Source organism: Spermophilus citellus, assembly GCF_964194105.1.
Source record: "Spermophilus citellus genome assembly, chromosome: 2".
NCBI classification, from domain to species: domain Eukaryota; kingdom Metazoa; phylum Chordata; class Mammalia; order Rodentia; family Sciuridae; genus Spermophilus; species Spermophilus citellus.
In genome coordinates, this window is record NC_138183.1 from 241,274,035 (window position 1) to 241,300,177 (window position 26,143).

At 31.8% G+C, this 26,143-nt stretch overlaps 3 protein-coding genes across 3 annotated transcripts; 1 reads left to right on the forward strand and 2 right to left on the reverse strand.

Annotated features, from left to right (window-relative positions):
* Positions 1 to 381: 381 nt before the first annotated feature.
* LOC308638651 (olfactory receptor 5T3-like) lies at positions 382 to 1,350 on the reverse strand (the record flags this gene model as incomplete). The annotated part of the gene is made up of 1 exon (XM_081276285.1): positions 382 to 1,350. One exon carries the CDS (start codon positions 1,348 to 1,350, stop codon positions 382 to 384), a length of 969 nt encoding a protein of 322 aa, XP_081132411.1.
* A 10,157-nt stretch (positions 1,351 to 11,507) lies between these two features.
* LOC308641852 (olfactory receptor 5T1-like) lies at positions 11,508 to 12,745 on the reverse strand (the record flags this gene model as incomplete). The annotated part of the gene is made up of 2 exons (XM_081280436.1): positions 11,508 to 12,486; positions 12,696 to 12,745. The coding sequence occupies 2 exons, from the start codon at positions 12,743 to 12,745 to the stop codon at positions 11,508 to 11,510; spliced, it is 1,029 nt and encodes a 342-aa protein (XP_081136562.1).
* A 12,222-nt stretch (positions 12,746 to 24,967) lies between these two features.
* Positions 24,968 to 25,924, forward strand: LOC308641853 (olfactory receptor 8K3-like; the record flags this gene model as incomplete). Its single annotated transcript, XM_081280437.1, has 1 exon — positions 24,968 to 25,924. The coding sequence occupies one exon, from the start codon at positions 24,968 to 24,970 to the stop codon at positions 25,922 to 25,924; it is 957 nt and encodes a 318-aa protein (XP_081136563.1).
* Positions 25,925 to 26,143: the final 219 nt, after the last annotated feature.

Consider the following 26,143-nt stretch of genomic DNA (forward strand, 5'->3'; position numbering starts at 1 on the left):
ATAATAAATGCTAGAGATTTGATATAAGTAGTTGGAGATTTTTTTTTAATTTATAGAATTCTGAGGACATAGCTTCTAGTTAAAGCAAGCAAAACTCAATTCTACAACCAAAAATATCAATAGCCTTACATCCCAGAATGTATAATATGAATTTATTTGATAAAATAACAGGCATATAATACAACTGACACAATTTATCTTAATTTGAGAAATTCTTGACTGGAGAGCTGATGATTATTTTACTTATAAGGAGTCTAGCATATATAGCACAATTAACTAAAACAAGGACATTTTGTCACCAATTTCTGCCATACAGATATGAATAGACATCCACTTTTATTTATTTTTTTAAATTTTACTCAAATAAAAAATTTACATGAGTTATAAAGAAACTTCTCTCAACAATTTTTTCATTGCCTCTTTTACATCTTTGTTTCTCAAACTGTAGATGATGGGATTCAGCATGGGAATCACAATGGTGTAAAATATCGACACTATCATGTCATGGTTTGAATCATAGTTGGAATTTGGTCTCATGTAACTGAAGAGGATGGTCCCATGATAAAAGGACACTCCAGTCAGGTGGGAGCCACAGGTAGAGAACACTTTCCTCCTCCCTTCAGCAGAATGCATCTTCAGAATGGCCAACAGGATGAAGCCATAGGAGACCAGGACAATCAGAATGGTGACTATCTCAATAGAGCCCACAAAGTAGAAGAGGAGAAGCTGGTTGGTGTGAGTATCAGAACAAGAAATAGCAAGGAGAGGAGGGATATCACAGAAAACATGTCTGATTTCATTGGACCCACAGAAGGACAAGCGGAAAGTGGCCACTGTGTGTATAGTAGCATGTGAAATACCACCAACATAGGAAGCCACTATGAGTTGCACATAGACTCTGGGTGACATGCTCACTGAATACAGAAGTGGGTTGTAGATGGCCACATAACGATCATAAGCCATGGCAGCCAAGAGAAAGCATTCTGTGGTCCCTAAAGTAACAAAGAGAAGCATCTGTGTAGCACACCCCAGAAAGGAAATGGATTTATTTTCTGCGAGAAAATTGACCAACATTTTTGGAGTGACAACTGTAGAATAGCAGGCATCCAAGAATGATAAGACACTCAGAAAGTAGTACATGGGGTTGTGGAGTCGGGAATCCTCAATGACCAATACAACCAGTCCCAAATTTCCTATCAAAGTAAAAAGATAGATGCCAAGAAATAGTAAAAATAGGAAAACTTGCAGGTAGAAATCATCTGTGAAGCCCATCAATACAAACATGGTGACTTCTGTGACGTTCTTCCACTGAATCCTGTAAACATCCATATCTGATGACAACTTTTTCATTTTAGTTTTTACAAAAAGATTGAAAAATATCCTTTATTAATAGAATTTGTGTAATTATATTCCAATTTGGTTCTTAGGGCATAATGATTTCTTTGGTAGTAATGACATAGGCAGTGACAAAGAACTGCATCAGCACATGAATTTTTACTATATAAGGCAAAAAAAAAAAAAGAAAAGAAATAATTTAACTCATTGTTGGCTAAATGCATTGCTAGAAATTCCTGTAATTAAAGTGATTTTTATTTTCCAATTAATTTTTGAATGAATTTTCTGCCATTTGTGTATATATATATATATATATATATATATATATATATATATTACATCCTCTTAAAATTAAAAAAAAAAACTGAATTAGTATAGATCAGCTTAAATCCAAAAATGTTTCATTGGAAAACACATAGCTGAGTTGAAGTCTTATCTACTAAAAAGTACATGAAACCACTTAATGTTTCATACTTTGTAATATAGACGACACTAAGCTAAACTTATAGGTAAATTTAGATGGTGCAAAGAATGTGAAAGTTGTTTACTCTAAAATGTTTTCAGATAACTTCTTATAAAATAGTTACACTGACTTTCCAACTTGCTTTACGGGCATTCTTTTCAAACGAAACCATGTCATGTCCTCTTTTCTGAAATTGTCTTGTTCCATTAAATACTACAGGAATCTTTATTCTGGGATAATTGCACTTCTTTGCAAACCAAGACAATACCAAGTGCGTTGTTTTAGGATTTTTCCTCTGTAAATATACAGTATCTAGTTGTCAATTTGGGTCTTTCAAATTTCAACAATAGTAATGAGAGGATTTTTGATTTACATATTCCTACAAATTCCTTGGAGACAATTATTTTAATAAACATTCTTTTCCTTTTTCCTTCTTTATTTTGGTACTCAGGTACTCTACCACTGTGCCTCATCCCCAGCGTTTTTGTATTTTATTTAGAGACAGTCTGAGTTGTTTAGCGCCCTGCTAAATTGCTGAGTCTGGCTTTGGATTTTCGATTCTCCTGCCTTGGCCTCCTGAGTCGCTGGGATTACAGGTGTGCACCACCTCTCCCGGCTATACATACCTTTAATATATTATTAAAAGTAAATGAACTTGCCCTCCCCATGTCAATATAGAGGAATTTTCTCTGCTGAGAGTGAAGGACTGCTTACCCTCTTCTCGATGGCATCTGAGGGATTCCTAGAAGCTGAGAGCACTGACTGTCCCTGCCTGGGCAGGTTTAGAACAGGCTAACTTAATCTAAATATGTATATTTTCTGCATTTTTTTTTTGGTCCCACTTTGCCCCTGTTCAGGCCAGATTTATCTTCATACATGTAGCATATATTGTTTTTAATGAATTGTAACTGCTTCTGGGGTAGGCAACATAGCTTCTTCTCTCCAGTTTGATCAAACTTCAGAACTGTGTGAAGTTCCTTTTTCCATCTTTTGTCTGTTTTGGGTTGGGAGCTGAATCCAGCAATCTGGAAATCAGGTTAGGCTTTCAGTAACAGGACTAATTACTTATGGTATTTCTGAAATAACTATGAAATAAAGGTCCCCTGTATTGGTTAATAAAATTCTTGGTACAAACCATTGCCAAAAAAATTAAGTCAGTGTATTTGCCACAAAGCAGAATTTGATTTCTGAACTCCTCCCCCCGCCCTGAAATTGTCATTCCTATTCAGTGAATACAAAAAAAGAAAAAAAAAGAAAAGTAAAGAAAGAAAGTACATGACCAAGAAAAAAAAGTAAACAGATAAATTTAAAGAGCTACCTGTATCTAGGCTAAAAGCCTCAGTTGTTGACACAGATTTAAATATTGGAGCCACTGAAAGTTATGGGAATGGTTTCTACACAGTGACTTTTTGAACTTTAGCATGACATAGACCCAAAGTCACCTTACTATAGGGACACATGCACACCCATGTTTATAGCAGCACAATTCACAATAGCCAATCTATGGAAACAGCAGATGTGTTCATCAACAGAAGAATGGATAAAGAAAATGTGGTATATATACACAATGGAGTTTTATTCAACCATAAAGAAAAGATGAAATTATGGCATTTGTAGGAGAAAAGATGGAACTAAAGACTATCATGTTAAATGAAAAAATTCAAACTAAGAAAGTTAAAGGTACTATGTTTTCTGTCATATGTAGAAAGGGAAAACAAAAGTGGCGATGGATCTCCTAGAAATCAGAGGGAGATCAGTAGAAGAAAGGGACTAAAGAATGGGAGGTACATAAAGAGGGGGAAAATGGTGGGTAGTGATATTGGACAAATTATATTATTATATTATGTGCATGTACAAATATGTTACAACAAATCCCATCATTATGTGCAACTATAATGCACTAATAATGTAACATGAAAAATTTTTTTAAAAGTTCTGTAAACTCTGCCATAAATAAGTACAGCTAAATTTAAAACTTATAATTCATAATTTATGTAATTCATAATTCATATAATTCATACTGTAGAACTTGTTGAATTTTTGACATATTAAGATGACTCACATAAAAATAAACACTAAGATTAAATTTTAGAAAGAGAAGGAAGTCATATTTCTCTATTATATCAGAAATGTTCTTAAAAATGTAGAAGGTTTTGTTTTTCAAATAATAGAATAAGTAACTTCCTAAATGTAGGATTACAAAACAAAACAATTTTTTTTCTTAGAAAATGATATAGTAAAATGCCTGATGAAATTAAAGTACAACTGTTATATAAATTCAGATAATTTGCATATTAGACATAAGAACAGGCACAAATATATTAATATATAATTTTGTTTGAAGTCTTATTTTCATAAAATAGCTTGCAAAGTCATCAAGAAATTGTGTAAATACTTGCTAATGTTAATTTTGTGGGCTCAGAAAGACACATTTCTGCTTAAAATGTTTCCATTCTGATTCTATTCTCCCCTACTTTCTTCTTTTTCTGCAACAGAATTAGTAAAATATATGCAGGAATATTTAGTGCAGAGAATCATGGACAAAGTACAATTGTTGAAATAGATTGACAGTATAAGGAAATAAGCATTCAACTAAATGTTGAAACATATTACTAAGAGTCTGGTAAAAGAATTCATTACAAAATAACTGTTGACACTCATATACAAGAGAAATGTCAATTACATTACAATTCCAGTATGTTGGAGTATACACATTCTGAATTTGACTTTCCATAAGATTAAATACAAAAACTCTAAGTTATATAAGAAATTTAGCAATGTACCTGTCACTCCATCTGCCTGTGGACATGCTGATAAAATAATAATATATTCACTTAAGTTCTTCTAATACTTTGTCAATAACTTCCTAACAAATCTTAATGTGTTTATTCTGAATGTACAACAGGAAGGTGGTTTATGAAGTGAGTATGACTTATTCCAAATCATGTCTTCTTGTAACATTTATCTACTTCCTTGTGGAAACTATAGACATAATAGAGGAAAACATGAAATCTGACTATTTTTTCCAAGATGCACTTTGAACAGCTATTTTTTATTAACTTATATGTAAGGATATTAGAATTGGTTGTGCTCATGATGAGTTTGTGTCATTTAAGATATACACAAAATTTCAAAATGTATACACACTGAATTGCTAACTACAATGTGCTCAATCAAAAAAAAAATAAAACATATAAAAATAACTTCTCAACTCTCACAGTCAGATTCATGACAACAATACTATAAACACGTAGATAAAATGCATGGGGAGTTAAAATAGAAGCCCTTCCAACTTCTGAAGCTACTATAAGGGATGGGAATTATGTGTCCATTATCTTATTCAATCTGAATAAAAACCTGAAAAATAAATAAAGCAGCCTCATTTTATGCATGGAGAAACTGAGGTCCAGCTAGATACAATTTTACCATTCTCAGACTGTTTATTAATAGAAATAAACAGAATGTCAGATTTCTCTGACAATTTCTACTGGACCATTTTATAACCCCTTTTGACATGTCAATTCTGGAATATCAACTAGAACTGATACTAAATAGCATTGCTTTGTAGTTGAATGTTTAAAGATGTTAAATTTAGACTCTGCAATTAGAAGAAAACTAGAACTGCTTCTAAATCAATTACTAACTTAGAAAAATAAATTAAAAACTTGAATTCCCACATTGAAAGACATAAGAAAACTTGAACCCAAAGTGAAATATTTACATTGACTGGATTAAATTTAATTTTCTTTTCATCTAATAATTAACAATACAGGTAGTTCTTAGGGCTGGGGATTAGTGGTAGGGCACTTGCCAATATGTACAAAACCCTAGTTAATTAGTCCTCAGGACTTTAAGTGTAGTAAAAACAATAGTAATAATAATTTATACTACTGCACCTATTCCGTTATCTTTCATCAAGCAAATTAAAGCATATTTCTATTACAGCTCTATTGATAAAACAGTATGCACACTAAATTGCTAACTACAATATAATCTATTTTCCTTATCCCTGCATTACCTGAAAAGTGTGTGATTCAACTGGCAGCATAAATGCAAGAGAGAATACTTCATTGAGTCTGAAATATTCTCTCTTACATTTAAGTATTAAGGCATGTACTTTGGTGTTCACTATAACATAAAATATTTCCTAAGAAAAATCCCTTCTCTTACCTATAAACATGGATGGACTGCTTTTTCATTAAGAAATACCATGAAGGCTATGCATCTGAACTCTTATACCAGCTCCTCAGCACTTCATGTCCACAGGGAGTTCCCAGTGAGGACACACCAGTTCTTTTCTGGGACAGAATGGATCCCAGTGGCTTTTTTATTAGTAAACAAATAAATGTTTGTAGAATAAGAAATTATAAGGTTGAAAATGATAGCATAAATGAATTTTGGTATTTGCTTAAAAAATTCCCTCAGGTAAAAATAAATCTAATCATACAAGATACAGTCTAGATGCGGTACTTATTATCTAAGTGCCTTTGAATTGATAAATTAAATGCTGTGAAAATCAGTTTCCTTTTACTGGGAATATAATATATAAAATTTCTGGAAATTTTGTCACCATGCACACAATGAAAATAATGCAGAAGTATCCCCTCCGACAGAATGTACACTCTGTAGTAACATTTGCCTATTTAACTATACTTCTAAATGGTAGGTGAAATAGATTTATGTTTATTGAGACTTTAATAGAGGAGATTAACTATGAATACAGAAATAGGATATATTGATATGAAAGTATGGGCAGTTTACAGATAATAACATTCTGTGCAATGAAAGTTTAGAATATTAGAGGTCTGAGAGATAAAAGTCAAATTTTTGAATTCTACAGCATCTTTTCTTCTTTTGGGGATCAAATATACTAATGCACAGACTGGCTGATTGTTGTATATGTAAAAAGTTCTTTGAAAAAAATTCGCAAAACATATGGATGTTAACTGTAGGAATGTTATTTTAAGGTTTAAGATTTGTTTGAGACACATTTTATATACAGTGTAAACAATGAGTCAGTTTCTCTTTTGGTGGCATTAGGATGGTCAGATTTTTTGATATCTTAAAAAAAAAAAATCCTGGGCTGGGGATGTGGCTCAAGCGGTGGCGCGCTTGCCTGGCATGCCTGAGGCCCGGGTTCGATCCTCAGCACCACATACCAACAAAGATGTTGTGTCCCCCGAGAACTAAAAAATAAATATTAAAAAAAAAATTCTCTCTCTTTCTCTCTCTCTCTCTCTCTCTCTCTCTGTCTCTCCTCTCTCACTCTCTCTAAAAAAAAAATCCTTTGTTTACGAGTTTTCCTTAGAACTTTGTCAAAATCAATTTACTGTTAATCTTTTTTTTTTTTTTTTGGACCCAGGATTGAACTCAGGGACACTTAACTACTGAGCCACATTCCCAGCCCTCTTTTGTATTTTGTATTTTATTTAGAGAGAGGGTCTCACTGAGTTTCTTAGGGCCTCCCTAATTTGCTAAGGCTGGCTGCATTGAGTCTGGGAGCAAGTGGGCATGGCCATTCACCTGTAAGTTGCCACCTGTGCTGGTTCTTCTCTCTTTTCAACATGATTTTGCTGAGATTCTTAGTTGGTAAATTATCTTTTCTTTTTAGCTATGGGTTTTGAAAGTTCATGGTTCCATGTCTTACAGATCCTGTTATTAACTCATTTTCCTTGCTAATTCTGTACCTGAAACAAAATTGCTGACCCCAACAATATTCTGCTGCCATTGGATGCCTTCCGTTTTAAAATTTCAAGTTATATTTTCTTTTCCAAGTTTTAATGAACATTTTTAAATATAATTTGTCAAACAAACCATCTGTTTGTATTTTGTTTCACATACCTATGTAAGCTAAGAATAACTTTAGATTACTCTGTATTTCTTGTTTTCCTATTTTTATTGGCTTAAATATCATCCAAAAATGTTATGAAATATTTTGTTTAAGTTTACAGGAGGCATGTGTAGAATGAATTGATGGTATAATAGGAAAAGAGTGAAAAGGGTGTTTACTATGATGAGGGAGACCTGGAATTGAATCTTGCCTCTGGCCCTTGTTATTTCTGAGAGAAGATATAAAGATGCAATGAATGAATAGCCACAGAATTTCAGTTCTGCAATAAGTATTTATTAGGCATAGGTTATAAATTTTCTTTTCCTTTGCAAATTTATTTCAACATTAAGCCCACAATATTTCAATTCTTTGCTTTCTCTTCCAGTTTCATTCATAGAAGTGGCTTTCCATTTGATCTTACATAAGGAAATCTTGAAGAATCAGTCATTATCTTTTTTTTTTAAATTTTTATTCTTTCAATATGTGTGCATGTTGGCTTAGCCATATCCAAACTAATTCTCTCTTTAGCATATAAAGAAGCAATGCGTTTGAAACACATTTTTTTAAATGCTTAGCATTGCATTTCTTTTCACTGCCGTATTTACCCAGAACAAAACCAAACCAGTGTAATATAGTAAAATGGGACTGTGGTGATCTGGTGTGTTTATGGGGGGGTGTATCAACATAGTTCACAATTCATAAAGCTTCTTTATTCACTAATTGAAACAAATAAAGAGTTAGCAAAGTAAAAACTGTAATGATAATACTCATTAGATTTAGTGTGATGCAATAATGTTCAAACATAAATTAATAATCACAAAGTAAATATATTAAATATTGTCAATTAATAAAATGTTAGGCTCACAGCTGTGGGTACATGCATTTTTCAATGACTTAATTTTAGTGCTAGATTTGTGAAACAATAAATTTTGGAAAAAACACAACTGATGAAAGAAATTCACTTATATAGGTATCTCACACTTATAACCAAAAATAAAAAGAGGCATACTTAAAGGAAGTTGCTTTAAAGACATATTTATTCACATGTTTAATTAATCTGTTATCTGTACCCTACTATGTCTACCTGGAAATTTTAAATTATTGATATTTTAAAGAGAGGTACAATTTGGAAAGAAAGTCTAATGCCACACATGGCTCTTAATTATCAAGGCTAGTGATAACACGTTTTCAGACCTCAAATCTTTGGACCAAGTATGTTGTTGAACTGATAGCAAGAATTGTATTGGTGTTGACATTCAAATTAATTCTAATTACACTTAAAATAGATTGATCTCATCACACTCATGAAAGTTCTTTTTATTATTTCTTTCCAATCTGTTTTTATCTCATCTGCATAAAATATTTTTTTCTACCTCTCTTTGGATAAAGTTTGTATCACTTTTCCCATAGCACTTTGAAAGAAATAAAACAAGTGCACTTGGAGGGGGTTTCTATCTATATACTGAACATTGTTTTAATTAAATACATTTTGTTATTTAAAATTAATTAATGGACTTAGTTATTTAATGCATTTTAAATTATTAAAGACATTAAAAGTATTTAAGTAAAGAATGCTTTGTATATTCTATTTTTTTATTTAAAATACATATATATGGCTTCCCCAAATTTTTCCTTGACACTTCATTTGAGTATTCATTATGTAATTTCCCTTTATTTTTTTTCCAAATTTCTAAGGAAATATATTCTTCTGATACTTATTTCTTCTAGATAATCCTGACTTTACCTTTCCCAGAAAATTGTGATTTTCTTCTCTTTTCACCACTATTTCTAACCCAAATGGCCATCTCTCCTATTGATGGAATTTGTCTACATATCAAAACTGCAGCTTGAAGTACATTATGAGTTGATCAATTTATATAGCATATTATTTGCAGTGGATAATGTGTACTCAAAACTGACACATGTTTCCTGTAGGTCAATATGAAAAAAATAAATAAAAAGTAGTTAAATAAACAATCAATTTTGGGGCTGGGGATGTGGCTCAAGCGGTAGCGCGCTCGCCTGGCATGCATGCAGCCCGGGTTCGATCCTCAGCACCACATACAAACAACGATGTTGTGTCCGCCAAGAACTAAAAAAAAAATAAATATTAAAATTCTCTTTCTCTCCCTCTCTCACTCTCTCTTTAAAAAAAATAAAATAAAATAAACAATCAATTAAAGCTATCTACTAACTAGTGCTATATTATGAGCTAATAATTAAAAATTTGAATCCATATACTGACAAACTCATTGACTACTAACTTACTTAAACATAGGACTCTACAGGAATTTGTTTTCTATTTCCTTTAACTTTAAATTATTTCTAATTATTTTTCTTTCATATTGTTAGTACTTAAGCCTAACTGCAAATAGTGCTTATTTTTATTAATAGTTTAAATTACTGATCTTCATGAAATACTTATTAGTTTTAGATACTAGTCACCTAGTGGTACTTTCAATAATGACATAATTAACAACATAAAACAAGCATAATACCTTGAAAGGAAAATTATATTTATTATTTTTTTCTTCAGAACAATTATTTTCATTTTTACTTCAGACTTTTGAGACAGAATAAAACACATACATGCATGCATTTATAGTCTATATAAATAAATAAATACATACATTAATTTGGATTTCCAAAACAATTTAAAGTACTAAATATGTAAATATGTAAAAAGGACAATATAATGCTAATATTTGAGATAAAATTAAATAAAGCATAAATTGTTATATGATCTTATATAATGATACATCTTCACCCTAAAATTAATTCTATTCTTCACCCTTGATTCATTCTATTCTGAAACATCTTGCAAAACTGTACAATCTAGGAATCTACTACTGTGAGTTTATATAGTATCTGCTTTTCCATGCCTCACTGATTTCATTAAGCATAATGTCCTCTAAATTAATCTAATTTGTCCTAAATGACAGAATTTTGTTTTCTTAAAGATTAAATAGTGTTCTCTGATGTGTTTTTATCACATATCCTTCATCTGCTCAACCCCTGATGGTCACTTAGGTTCCATACTTAATTACTATAAATAATGCTACAATGACCTTGGGAGCACAGATATGCCTTCAGCATGCTGACTCAAACTCCTTCAGATGTATTTACAACAATGGGATTGTTGGATCATATGGTAGTTCTGTTTTTAGTTTTTTGGGGAATTTCCATACTGCTTTCCGTAAGATCTCTACCAATTTAGTGGGAGATTATTTTCTAAGTCATACTTTTCTTTTTTTTCCACATTCATAAGTACACACTAAATGAATATTAAAATCTATTTTCACTATATTAAAAGTAGTTGCAAAATAGTTGTCTGTGATCTCCATCATCATGACATCTCCATCAATGTCTGTGAGGGAGCAATGGCAAGGAAAGATTTTAATATGGGAATAACGATAATTGATGTAAGGCAAATAAGGCAAAATGCATGTCAAAAGCTTGGATGTATCTTAGTATACCAAGGTACAAGAAAGAAAAAAATACATAACATTTGGGATGACCTTCACAAGGATTTCAGAATGGGAAGTATCATCACAATGAATGTTAAAGATTTAGTATAAACAAAGTGAGGATATATCAAATTCTGAGGAAAGAAAATATAAGTTTGTAGCAAGTTAAAATCAAATAAAAAATGATTACAAAAATGTAGTTATGGGAAAATATTTAATTTGGATCCTTTTAAATATAAAAATATATAGTGAATTTACAATTGATAAATGCTGCATTGGAGAACAGATAGACTTTTTTTCAATTAGAAATATTCTGCAATCTATTGCATTATTAACTAAAACAGGACATTTTTGTTGCTAGTTTTTGACCATAGAAAAATGATTCCAGCATTAATTTTAGGTTTACTGAATACTACATACATAGTTTTTTTACAACACAATGTTTCCCAAACAGTCTTTTCACTGCCTCTTTTACATCTTTGTTTCTTAAGCTGTATATAATGGGATTCAGCATGGGAATCACAATGGTGTAAAATATCGACACTATCATGTCATGATCCAAAGCATAGCTGGAACTTGGTCTCACATACATGAAGAGGATTGTCCCATGATAAATGGACACTCCAGTCAGGTGGGATCCACAGGTAGAGAACACTTTCCTCCGCCCTTCAGCAGAATGCATCTTCAGAATAGCCAACAGGATGAAGCCATAGGAGATCAGGACAATCAGGATGGTGACCATCTCAATAGAACCCACAAAGTAGAAGAGGAGAAGCTGGTTGGTGTGAGTATCAGAACAAGAAATAGCAAGGAGAGGAGGGATATCACAGAAAACATGTCTGACTTTATTGGACCCACAGAAGGACAAGCGGAATGTGGCCACTGTGTGTATAGTAGCATGTGAAATGCCACCAACATAGGAAGCAATGATGAGTGGCACATAGACCCTGGGTGACATGTTCACTGAATACAGAAGTGGGTTGTAGATGGCCACATAGCGATCATAAGCCATGGCAGCCAAGAGAAAGGATTCTGTGCTTCCAAATGTAACAAAGAGAAGCATCTGTGTAGCACACCCCAGAAAGGAAATAGATTTATTTTCTGCCAGAAAATTGACCAACATTTTTGGAGTGACAACTGTAGAATAGCAGGCATCCAAGAATGATAAGATACTCAGAAAGTAGTACATGGGGTTGTGGAGTCGGGAATCTTCAATGACCAACACAACCAGTCCCAAGTTTCCTACCAAAGTAAAAAGGTAGATGCCAAGAAATAGTAAAAATAAGAAGACTTTCAGGTTAAAATCATCTGTAAAGCCCATCAATACAAACATGGTGACTTCTGTTATATTCTTCAACTGAATTTTGTGTATATCCATGTCTGATGACAGCCTTCTTAATTATGTTTATTTACTTGTTCTAAATGCAATTTATTACGTTGATAGAGTCCATCCAATTATATACTCATGTTTGTTCCTTAGACTGGTGTCATGATTTCCTCAGTGCAATATGATAAACAGTTTTAGGAAAGTTTGACCCAAATGGACGCATTTTGCTGTTAAAGAAAAGGACGTTTTAATCCATGTGTTGGCTGAATTTACCATGCTAAAATTTTCTTATGCCAAAATTCCTTGCTTTTGCTTCCATTCATTTTCTGTTAATTTTTTTCCCACTCATTGTGATATTATGTCATCTTAAATTTCATAAAGACAAATTAATATAAACATTTTTTAAAATCCAAACTGTTGTGGTGGTAAACACACAATTGCATATAGGTCCTTGTTATACTACAAAGTACATGAGAATTTCTTTCTTAAATTTTAGAGCTGTTATAGGGCAGCAATGAAGCACACAACAGAAGAGTGAGTCAAATAGAATTGAGAAAAAAAGAGATGTCCACATTATTTAATTTTTTGAAGTTTGCAGATGACTAGTAAATGGGATGCACTTGTATTTGAGGTTGTCATGCTGGATTTCTACCAGAATCATGGTATTTACTCTTCCTGATAATTTCCTTATTTCAATAAATGGAACAGTCAATACAATTCTGGAGATACATGCCCCTGATTTTTCAAATAAAACAGTGATAAGGTATTTTGTTTTCTGTCACCCCAAAATATGGTTCACTAAGTTGTTCATGTTTTACCTTGATAGTTAATTTTAACATTACTGCTTTTTAAAATTTTATTTAATGACATTGTAAGATGTTTCCTAATTTGTCTCTCCTTTTACTTGCAATGTCCCTGAATTTAGCTCTAGATATATTTGTGTCAAAAATAAATCATGCCCATTCATAATATATTATAGTTTTTAATGGAGTTTAAAAAATAACTCTGAAATAAATGTCATTTGACAATAGCCAATGAAAATATTTATTAGCTAGAATAGAAGCAATTCCTGAAATAATAAAATCACTATATTTGCTAGTGTTTAATTTCTCAGCATTTTCCCCAATTACTAAGTCTTTCTCATTCAGTGAATGATAAATCAGAAAATACACGAGCAACTCCAACATCAACAGCAAAAATAGTCAAAGATGAATCTGTTTCTATACTGAGAGCCTCAGTTCAGTTAATGAAGAACATATTATATGTGACATACTGGACCTACAGAAGTTGGAAGGAAGGTTCTATCATGAGGAATCTATTTTTTCTTTAGCATGTATCAATGAAAAGATTTTACAAAGATGAAAGACCACAATTCACTTAGGTCCAAGCTAAATTCAAATGATGAGCAAATAATTTATGAGTTGAAAAGTGCTATAGTTTGATTATATCGAGACATTCACATGCTAAATAAATAAATAAATAAAACTACTGTTCAGAAAGAGAAGCCCCATGTTTATATTATCCTACAAGTAACATCACAGTTCTAATGAAAAGATTTTGCTAATATATACAACAAATACTTTTATAAACGTGGGGACAGAGAAGAACAGGAAAACATATGCTCTTCACATTCTTTAAAAATTTGATAGTGAAATAAGGCTATGTTAGATTCTGTTTCTTTCTAAATACAGACAGCTTTCCTAATTATTCAGAAGAACACATAAATGTCTTGATGCATAATTTTTCTTAAATGTCATATTGATAATTTAGTTTTTAAAAGTCAATAAATAGTACAAGTATGCATTAATGTGTGATTTAGATATCACAAATTTTTTTCCTGTTTAAAATTTCATATTATTTTTTCTCCTGTAAACTTCTGTCTCTATCACCCTCTGTCTTTCACAAGCATACATAAAACTCAATAGATCATACAAAATTATTTACTATAGAGATGAGGGTTAAAACGGTGTTAGATAGGGAAGAAGCACAAACAAAGTATGGGAGCAAATTGGGAAGAATGTACTAATTGTATTCTAAAAGAATCCATAAACCATATTTTGACTTATATACATTACAGAAATTTCAGACAAATTATAATTTTAAATTTTGCTTTCTGTTGCAAATTGTATTTGGACTGTAAACATATAATTAAAGATTTAGAGCCTAGTGACTTTCTAAAATGTAACTAAGTTTGGACAAAATTCTTATACGTAGCTCGTTTGAATACCTGAAGTTTTAATTATGTGTGAAGAAAGCACAGATGTGAGATATGAATTCCAAATTTTATTTAGATGACAAAATAAATTGAGAGATATATAATCAAAATTTTTAATGAAGCTTTGAAAACTAGAAGCAAGGTTTGTCTTCTAAATTATACACACATTTGTGATTTGACACTGTCACTCTTCTACTTATAGCCATGTCAGTAAAATAATAGTATGTCTACTTAATTTACCTTATACTCTTGTCTGTATAATGTTTTGGGATCATCTGATAGGTTTGATCTTATCTGTGGAATAATAATGTAGTTTGTGGATTATTTATTTTATTTCAAACCATGTCCCATTAGAGGATTTATATACTTCACAGTTTAAATGGAGGAATGGCAGAGAAATAACATGAGGTCTAGTTGCTTTATCCAAGCTACTCTTCAAACAGCATTCTTCTTAATAAAGATTTTAGAAAATTAGAAATGGTTGCATTTATGACTAGTTAATTTTTTTAATAGAGAGAGGCTAGAAAGACCTAAGTATAGATCTTTCATTTTCACAAAGCATGTCCTAACTGAAAAATGAAAATAAAATCAGTTCAAGTTTTATTGTCAAAAATCATAAATCAGAATCGCAGAAGAACAGCATCACTAACAGTGTCAAGTTACGATATGAAATGAAAAGTTACTATAGCAACAGCCACATATTTGGATTTCATGTTTACATGGGGTTACACATTTAGTGTACATTATCTTATTCCATGCACCCAGCAACTTAAAATCTAAACAACCCAGTGTCCTTATAGGGACAAGAAAACTGAGGCCCACCTAGTCTGGAAGAGTTGTTAGTCACACAGTTTTTATTAGATCCAGGACTCCAGTACACATCCCTCTGACTCCACATTCTGAACTATTTCTATGTAATCCTATTATAGACAGTGTGGCATGTCCTAACTCTGCAGATATCATCCACTAGAAATAATAGAAGGTAGGGCCCTTGTATATTTAAATTTTTCTTTTAAAGGAATTGAATTTAAATAAACCACAATTCTTTTTAAAACACTCAATGGCTTCTAAATCAATTGGCTAACTCGTAAAATAAATTTAAATTAGTTTCTCTCCATTTGGAGAAAACAACAATTCCAAAATAAAATGTCCTCATTGTTTGGTTAAGAGTTTTTTTTATCCATCTAATTATTTTTCCTATATTTTAAATATGGCCTATTATTCTACTGCATCTCTTCTGTTGTCTTTAATCATGAAAGTAAAAGTAAATTTCTAATTTCAGTCCTATTGATTGAAATATTGAGAGAGTCCTTTCTATTTTTCTCTGTTAAATTCACTGGAAGACCTACTATTCAATTTCTAATACAACTTTGAATTAACTAGAATCAGTCTTCTCTCTGATTTAACTCTTCAAGTTTATACATTAGTTTCAGATTCAAGATGATAGCTTCTAAAATATTTTCTAAGTGATGAAATGTCTTTTAGCTTACCAGTGAAATGAACCGCTCTCTCAGGTATAGGTTAGTATGAACACTGTACATTTGGACTCTAGTACTAACTACTTGAGCCTTTTAAAGTCCACAGGGATGCCCCAAGGAGAAAAACACTGGTTCTTTTCTGGGATAGAAAAGCAACAAGCTAATTTTTTTTCTTCCAAATAAGCAGGTGAATGGAATATAAAAATGAATAACATAATGGAAATGATGACATGAAGTAACTTGGGCCCTTGGTTAAACAAATGATCCCTCAGTGGAAAAGCCAACTAATGATAGGACCTATGTCCAGCTCTGGTTCTAATTATCTATGTGCTACAGAGTTGATGCAGATATTCCCTGAAATCCAGTTTCCTCTTCCTGGGAATTTAACATATGGACTTTATCAAAGTCCTACAATATGCATATAACAAAATGATATAAAAATAACTTATGACAGAATACAGAATTATTTAATAAGTATCAACACTAACCATCAACTGAATGTTGAACTATTAAGTTTAATCTTAAATTTATTGATAGATTTAATGCTTCCTTATTCAAAAGTGTTTATGTGAAAATTAATAAGTGTCTTCTACTGTTTATTTGAAAAAGCACAGAATCCTTGAGAGTCAAATCAACAGAATAGAAAATTTTCAAATAAATTTTTAATAGAAAATTAAAGTTGCAATATTTACATAATCTTATTGCAAGATGTAAATATAGAACAACCAAGTTTTGGGATTTAGTTTGCTCTTTCTCTTCTAGGGCCTTACGGTATATACCACTACCATATTTATTTGGTATTTTTATGTTTTATTTTTTAAATTCTAGACACTCAATGTTATAAACATTCCTCTTTGAGCTGTGTTCATACCATTCCAGAGATTTTGATATGCTATATTTCTACCTTCATCTGTTCCTTATGAATTATTTTGACTTCTTCCCTAATTTCTTACATTAATAATTCATCATTCAAAAGTATTTCATTTAATTTATAGGTATTAAAATTGTTTCTATTTTTCATCTAGCTGTTGATTTCTAATTTTATTATGATCAGATAGGATGCAAGGAATTATCTATTATTTTTTGTATTTGCTAAGATGTTTTGTGTTCTAATATATGGTCTATATTAAAGAAGTTTTCATATGCTACTGAGAAGAACATAAATTTAATTGTTTATGAATGGAATATTCTACAGATGTCTGTTAAGTGTATGTGATTGTGAAGAATATTTAGTTGATGTCGAGAAGACCTCCCTACTGGTCAGAGAGAAGTGTTGAAATCACCAGTTTAATCATATTGGGATTAATTCGATTTTTTATATTGACAAAGATTTGTTTAATGTATACAGGTGCATTGAAATTTAGGGCATAAATATTTATAATCATTAAATCTTGTCATTGGATGGTTCCTTTAACCAGTATGATGTGATTTCTTTCTCCTCTGATTAATTTTGTCTTTCAAACTCCATTTACATAGGATATCTTTTTCCTATCACCTTCACCATGTGGATGTCTTTCCCAGTAAGTTCAATCTCTTATTAACAGAACATTCTGTCAATAATTGTCTTTTTATTGGAGAGTTTACACCATGAAATTTAGTGTTACTATAGATGATTTATCTTTCCTGTCATTTTTATTTATTTCTAATGCTTAATTTAGATTTAATTCTCCCTTAATTGAGTATATTTCTAGTGATATTTAACTTATGTTTGACTCTGATATTTTGTTTTCATTTCTTCTGTGTAAAATAATTCATTATTTCTTTTTTAAAATTGTTTTTGTTTCTGATTATCCTGAAAAGTTTTTGTTTCATCTTCAGTTCTGAAGAATGGTTTTGCTTCATATAAAAATCTTGGTATCTATTATTCTGAGCTGTCCTGGCTTTGAGGGTTTGGAATAAGAAATTATTAGAAAATCTAATTGCCTAATCTCTAAATGTGACCTACTAATTTTCTTTTCTAGCCTTATAAATTGTATGTTTGAGAACAAATATACATTCTGTCTATTAGGCATTTTGATTATAATGTGACTTTGAAAGGATCTTTTTTGTTTCTAAGGTTTGGAAATTTTTCTGATAACTTTTCATTGAAAAGTTTGTGCATTTTTTTATTTTCTATTTTGGTGCCTTCTTCTGTGCCAAAGATTCTTATATTTGTCCTCTTAATGTTATCCCAGATTTCTTGAATGTGCTGGTAATGGTCTCTTTAACACTTTTTCCTTATTTTAGACCTTATTTCTGAGATTTATTTTGTTTTTGAGGCCTGAGAATCTTTCTTCTTTCTGATCTAATCTATTGATGATCCTTTCAACTAAAATTTTTAATTTGATTTACTGATGCTTTCATTTCCAGGATTTGATCCTTTTTCAGAATCTCTATCTCTTTATTGAAGTGGTCTTTCGCTTACTGTAGCTCATTCATTATATCTTCTTTTAGTTCAATGAACATTTGTTCTTGAACAGGTTAAGAAATTGGTTATTAAACTTGGTAGTATAATACATAAGAGCTGAAAAAGGGAGAAGAGGAAAAAGTGGGCAAATAAAAATGATTGCAATCTAAAATAAAAAGAGGAAAACATGGGGAATGTTGAGGCAGAAGGAGGTTAATCAAAAGGAAAATGACTAAGAAGAATAAGTATAAAGCTGAGCTAGGAAAGCAAAGATAGAAAGAATCCAGTTAATGCTCCACCTGGCTGCCATGATTATATTCCATTGTGATTTAGACTGGTATTTTAAAGTCTCCATAGAAACCCTAGTGATCTTCTGACTCAATGAAATTATTTTAAAATTCCACTGGCCTTATTTAAATAAATTTTAAAAAATCAACCCTGAAAATCACTAGCAATAATGAAAGAATCATATCATCAAAGGCAATTTTCAAAACAAACAAAGCTCTTTGCCTTTTCATTTTCATAATACCTGTCCCACATCCCTACCACCCACTGTTTTTCTCTCTAGCTTCCAAAAATGTGTTTCTGAGTTAGGCTTATTTCATTTAGCATGACAATCTGTAGTTCCATCCAATTACCAGCAAATGCTCAGTTACAGTGGTAATGTTTTCCCCTCTTCCTTCATTCACTTATTACATTTAAATTATATACTGTGATTTCATTATCTCCCTGGGTGTTTCCATTTAGTCATTAATTATAACACAACAATATCTTTAGTACATAGAGTGTATAAGTTTTTTTTTTTTTTTCCAACAGGGGTATTAATAAAACTAAAGAAAACTACATACACAAAGCATCTCATTCCATATTATATTCCTGAAGGGAAACATTACATTGGTTTTCTGTCCTTAGATACCATGTGATCCCTTCCTTCAAATGTCAAAACCAAGTCATGGACATTCATATCCATTATCTGTGCAGATCCAAACAAAAATTTACTTGAAGTCCTTCAATTTAATTATGTATTTAAATGGTAATGCAATCTGCATTTGGGGTAAAATTGGGAGTTCATAACCCACTTCAATCTAATGTATGAAATATGATATGTCAAGAGCTTTGTAATGTTGTGAACAACCAATAAAAAAATAAATAAAAAATAAATGGTAAGTATGTGAATTTATAGTTGATCAATGACAAATGGTAGATATTGCTTATATCTGGTATAGGAGAGAAATGGATAGGAAAAGGATCAGAATTCACAAAAAGAGTAAGGAGCATACAATATTTCCAATATTAGAAAATATGATTTTTATGGGCAAAATAAAGACTGACTAATAAAAAATTGTAGTGAATGGGGTTGTTGCTCAGTGTTAGAGTGCTTGCATAGCATATTTGAGGCACCCAGTTCAATTCTCAGCATTGGATTTAAGTAAAATAAAATAAAGGTCCATTGAAAACTGAAAATATTTTAGAAAAAAAATATAAAATTGTAGGTTCAATCTTATTAATATATAAGAATTATGAAAACAATCATCAGTTTAGCAAAATACATAGTTTTATTGTTATTATATACAGAACCCTTAAGATTAGTAGAACCCCCTTGGCTTATTATAATTTTTCAAAAATTGGGTAAATTCATGATAGAACCTTCTGTGAGCACACCAAAAGTAAAATCTCCATACACCAAAACTATAATAAACTAATGAAATAGACAATTTTTATTTCATGTAATAGAAACTATTTTCAAGAAGGCATACAATATATAGGCAAAATATAAAATTAGGCATTTCTATAAAAAGTACACACATAAACAACTGAATATATTATACCTAAGTTTATTTAAAATAATTATAAAGTTAAGATTCATCTGCTGTAAATTAAAGTATTTAAATTGCAAGGGTATGGTTTAGTGGTAATTACTATGTTCACAATGTAATGCAATATAGTTCTAAGACATTTTCATTGATACAAAGCACTAGTAAAGAAATTTCTTCCCATATCTCCTCTTCCTTTAGCCCCTTGTAATTTGTTTTCCATTTTTATTTATTTTTCTATTTTGCATGTTTCAAAAAAATTATAGTAAATGTAATCCTTGTTATCTATCTGCTTTGAATTTATTTTCAATATTTATATTTAAAATAGCATGTACAGGAAGTTTGTTCCTTTAAAAAAACTTTTATTTCATTATGTCTAACATGAAATCTACATTCTTAAAATTTCCAAATGTACAATATATTGCTTTTTACTATAAGCTCAATGTTTCAGAGCAGATATCTATAACTTGTTTTGTGTGCTTAATTGAAACTTCCTGTCTACTGAAAATCCTCATTCTCCGCAATCTCTGCCCCTTTGCAATGACCATTCAACTTTTAGACTATAAAAGTTTGAGTATTATCACTATTATATGCATGTGGATTTATGTAATATTTGTCCTATTGCAATTGTTTAATTTCATTAGCATCATGTTTTTTAGGTTTAACTATAAGTTCACATGTTGAGGTGTATTATCTTTCAAATATAATTAATATTCCATCATGTCTATATGTCACACTTTATATATTCACTCACTCCTAACTGGATGTTTACAGTGTTTCTACAACTTGGCTATTTCAAATTTCCTTGTAATACACATGAGAGTACTAACATTTCCTCGAAACACTAGCACCATTTTTGGGAGGGAAAGAAAAAAAATGGAATTTGGATTGTTGGCTCATATTACCAATTGCAATAAATATGTAAGTCATGGTTGAACACAAATCATCCCTTACAATTAGTGGATAACTTATAGGCCTTTCATTAAGTTCTTAATGCTCTAGGGTTAAACTAGTTGCTTGCCATCTCCTTTGGGAGAGTCCCAGAGGTGATAAAAATGCATAAATTGTCCTCACAAATGCCATGTTAAAAAGCAAATAGGAGAAGTAAGAGAGACTATCATAAACCTAATAAAGACAGAAAGTGTTATGTCATTCTGTATGGTACAATACTTACAGAAATGCTCACATTTTGCCCTGATTTTGCCATTTAATGTAAGTGACCATTTCCAAAATCAGTTTTTGTGCTTTCTACTATTCCATAAGGCCTTAGCAAAAATGGGAATTCCTTCTTTTTCCTTCATGCTAATTTTTGTGTATATTCAAATCAGTTGAGAGTAACCATCTTGGAAACATGCAATTTCTGTGTGCTTAGAAAATATTTGATTCAGTATACATATATGATTTTATGTCTAATGGAAGCCAATAGTGGCAACAATGTAAAAAATGATACAGATTTTTTTTTAAATTATAGAATTTGCAGTGATCCAGTCTTTCACTTTGATGTACTTCCAAATACTTATTTAGTGACATTAGATTTTATTTGTAAACCTTTCAAAATAGTTTGAAGAAGAAAGGGGGTTTTCTGCTTCATATTGATACATTGAGAAATGAAATGCATTATATGCAAATCCAGAGTCTTTTGAGTACCCATTTTACAGTGATGGGAAAGATTCTTCATTTTAGCAGTGGAATCTGAGTAAATTTTTCTCAGAGAAGTGTTAAATAACGAAATATCAGTATTCACAGAAGTCAGATAATGGTGAAAAGTTGCTTGATTATCTCCATTCAAATTCAAAGGTGGTAAGAAAAAAACTATTTTTTAGAAAATCTTAACCTTGTGGGAAATTTGATACTTACCACTTTATTTTTTAAATTCATCTTAATTACAAACTGAGCCAAAGCATTTTTTTTAAAAAAGCCTTATATTGTTTATTGTTGGATTTACTAAAAGTATTTCTCTAGTGTTGTGGTTTAATATATTTTAAGATTCATCTAATGTAAGAAGGTGTATCGGTGAAGCAGGGTGAAATTATGTTAACCACTGCAGATTCAGCAATATTTTATATTTCTTATATGTAAATTATATGTGATCAGCTTTATATTTAATGTTATGAAATTATAAAATATTGTTTCCTCATAATTCATTTACAGTCTCTTTTCATTACAACTTAAACTGTAAAGTGTGTCATTTTCATTTATTGTTCATTTTATTTAGAAATCTTTGCTGCCCACAAATTTTATACCCATAAATATTATCTAACCTTCCATGCTCTATACCTGTTTTTATGCTACACCATTCAATCTCTTGGTTATTAAAGATATTTGGATATGTTTATTGGCTCTTTACACATACTTTTCTGCATGATGGGCTAATTAACTTTAGGAGGAATTTCTTGTGAACATGATGCACAAGAGAATTTCAAATCAAATCCAGAAATATGTCATCATTGTGGAATTTTATTTTTCTCTATGGTATTGTCTACCACCCTAAAAGTTTTATACACTGCCGAAATTTACAATATTTATTATAAAAGTATTTCAACCTCTTATTCCTCCTTATAATATAGGGTTTTTATGAGACTTGTTGTATAAAACCAGTGTCATTGAATTCTCTTTTTGCTCATTTACTCTGATTTCTTCATATTTCTCTAGGCTATTACACATAACATAATTCATATTTGTTACCTATAAGTAAAGATATTTCAATTATAATGACAATTCCCCCAGGGAAAGGCTAAGATTTTAAATGAATTTAAATCCAAACAACACACACTAAAATATTGCTGAAATATTTGTGACACTTAGAAGATGAGTAATCCAAAACTGCATTGCTCCATTTGTCCAATTTTAGACAGGTGTGGCCATGGGGTAGGATGGGACAGAGACTAGAATAGCTTGCATGTATTCATCTTTCTCCACCTGTTATTCACCTGTCCATCATGTTAGCCCTGATAAAGTGAGGTTCATGGGCTGAAGAATATTCATATACTCATGTAAAAATTCTTCTTTCAGGTACTTGTCATCACCTAAACAAATAAGAGTAAAATCATAAATACATATATACACGATCTTTGAGAGCTATGTACACATAGCATAGGCAAATTGAATCAGTAAGTCGTCCTTCATCCTTCTCAATGCACCTCAAAGGCATTTTGGCTTTATATATGAGTGTAAAGAGCTTTTGTTAAATTATTTGCACAAAGTAAACTATATACACTAAGTTAATGTGTAACATAGACCATATCTGTATACTTACATATTTTTTCTGTTGTTTTTTATACAGATACAATTTCCAATGTAATCTGTAGCAGCTTTCTACTCATACATCTACCAAGTTTTATAGTTTTATCGCGAACACCTGTACAAACAAAGAATTTGTAGGACTGTGTACTAAAGTAGGATAATATATGCATTTTTAAAATGTATTATTAGAAATATTTAGTATATGATTGGAATATAAATGATTTTATTAAATTAATAAATACAGGTCTACATGTCATCATATAAATAACAAATACTGCTGAGGGCCATTGCCAAGTAGGAATGACGCATCAAAATGTCCTTGCCAGCGTACCCCATGTTGCTTAGAGGACATTTGCTGGGACATTGCATGTATGCTTTAGTAAGCTGACCTTGCTCTAGGACCAGGGCGGATCTGGGTTTAGAGCTGATCAGGTTTTAGGGAGTATCCCGTCCTTGGGTTTAGGGAAGTTCCAGGTTTAAGGTGTACCCTGCGAGGGAATAGGGCGTGTGCCTCAGGCACACCCGATCCTTGAGTTCCCGTTGAGCTCAGAAAGTATTGGAAAGATTCAGAAAGTATTGGAAAAGAAAGCCTCGTGGAGTAGGTGAATTGGGCGGCAGGAGAACTTGGATTTCCCCAGAACGTGTGTAGAGGCCGGTGTGAGTTCGGGAATAAAGAATTGCTGTTTGAATCTACAAGGTGTGTGGTGGCTCGTGATTCAGTGCCCAGCCAAGACTGGGGCATTTGGCCCTGGTCCTAGAGCAAGGTCACCTTACTAAAGCATACATGCAATGTCCCAGCGAATGTCCTCTAAGCAACATGGGGTACGCTGGCAAGGAAATTTCGATGCGTCATTCCTACTTGGCAATGGCCCTCAGCAAAATACAAAAATTTAGGAACAATGTAAAAGTAGGATACCATTCATCTATCATCCAAAGTTCTAGAAATGTTTATACTTTCATCATTTATGCTTTCTCTATCCATATAAGTGTATCTGTATCATTGTCTGCCTACTTTTTCATTGAATTCTCAACCTTGGAACAATGTTACGATATGGTTATTGAAATGGACTAGAGGTAATATATAGTAAATTGTTTAGCAGCTTAGCTGACATCTACAAATTAGATAACAATAGCCATCCAAATCTCAATTGTGAAAATGAAAATATCTTTAAGCTAGTAAAATGTTCTTTAGTAATCAAATCACCTAAGAGCAGCTGTTTTACATTTATCTCTGATTTTTCATATTTTATTTGTGAAAATGTGTTTAATTTAAAGTATTCTAAATTTGAAAGTTTAATTATACCTCATGTATATTAGCTTTGCATAATGTATATTCCCCATGCAATAATAATTGAAATCTATTCATTTTGCTACTATGTATTTCCAGAAGAGACTTTCTAATCAACTGAATGGAAAAACACAACCTCACAGTGGTACATGAATTCATTCTGAAGGGTATCTCCTCGCGTCCTGAGCTGCAGAATATACTCTTTGGGCTGTTCCTCATCATCTACATGAGCACACTGGTGGGCAACTTGGGCATGATCATCCTCACCAAGGTGGACCGCAGGCTCCAAACACCCATGTACTTTTTCCTCAGACACCTTGCTATTACAGATCTTGGTTATTCTACAGCTGTGGGCCCCAAAATGTTGGTAAATTTTGTGGTAGATCAAAATACGATCAACTATTATTTCTGTGCTACACAACTAGCTTTCTTTCTTTTTTTCATATCTTGTGAACTTTTTATTCTGTCAGCAATGGCCTATGACCGCTACATGGCCATCTGTAATCCTTTCCTCTACACGGTCATCATGTCACAAAGGGTATGTCTCTTGTTGGTGGCAATCCCCTATCTCTACAGTACTTTTTTGTCTCTTCTAATCACCATAAAGATTTTTACTTCACCCTTCTGTGGCTACAATGTAATAAGTCATTTTTACTGTGATAGTCTCCCCTTGCTATCTTTGCTTTGTTCAAACACACATGAAATTGAAGTGATAATTCTGGTCTTTGCAGCTTTTGATTTAATTTCCTCTCTTCTAATCGTTCTTGTGTCCTACCTGCTCATCCTCATAGCCATTCTCAGGATGAAGTCAGCTGAAGGCAGGCACAAGGCTTTCTCCACCTGTGGATCCCACCTGACGGTGGTCATAGTGTTCTATGGGACTTTGATATTCATTTATTTGCAGCCAAATTCAGGTCACTACTTTGACACTGATAAAGTGGCTTCTGTATTTTACACCCTAGTTATCCCCATGTTGAATCCCTTCATCTATAGCTTGAGAAACAAAGATGTAAAATATGCCCTACAGAGGACATGGAAAAAGATATGGAATATTTTTTTTTTCTTAAAAGTAGCATAGAATTTAAGTTAGACAAGTCATACAAATGCCTGCATTATGGGGCTTGGGCTGTAGCTCAGTGGTAGAGCACTTGCCTCGCACACTGGAGGCACTGGGTTCGATCCTCAGCACCACATATAAATAAATAAATTAAATTAAAATATATATAAAAAACAAATACCTGCATTTGATACTTTTGGAATGTATAGAAAGCAAAAGTGCACCCATTATATATTTAAA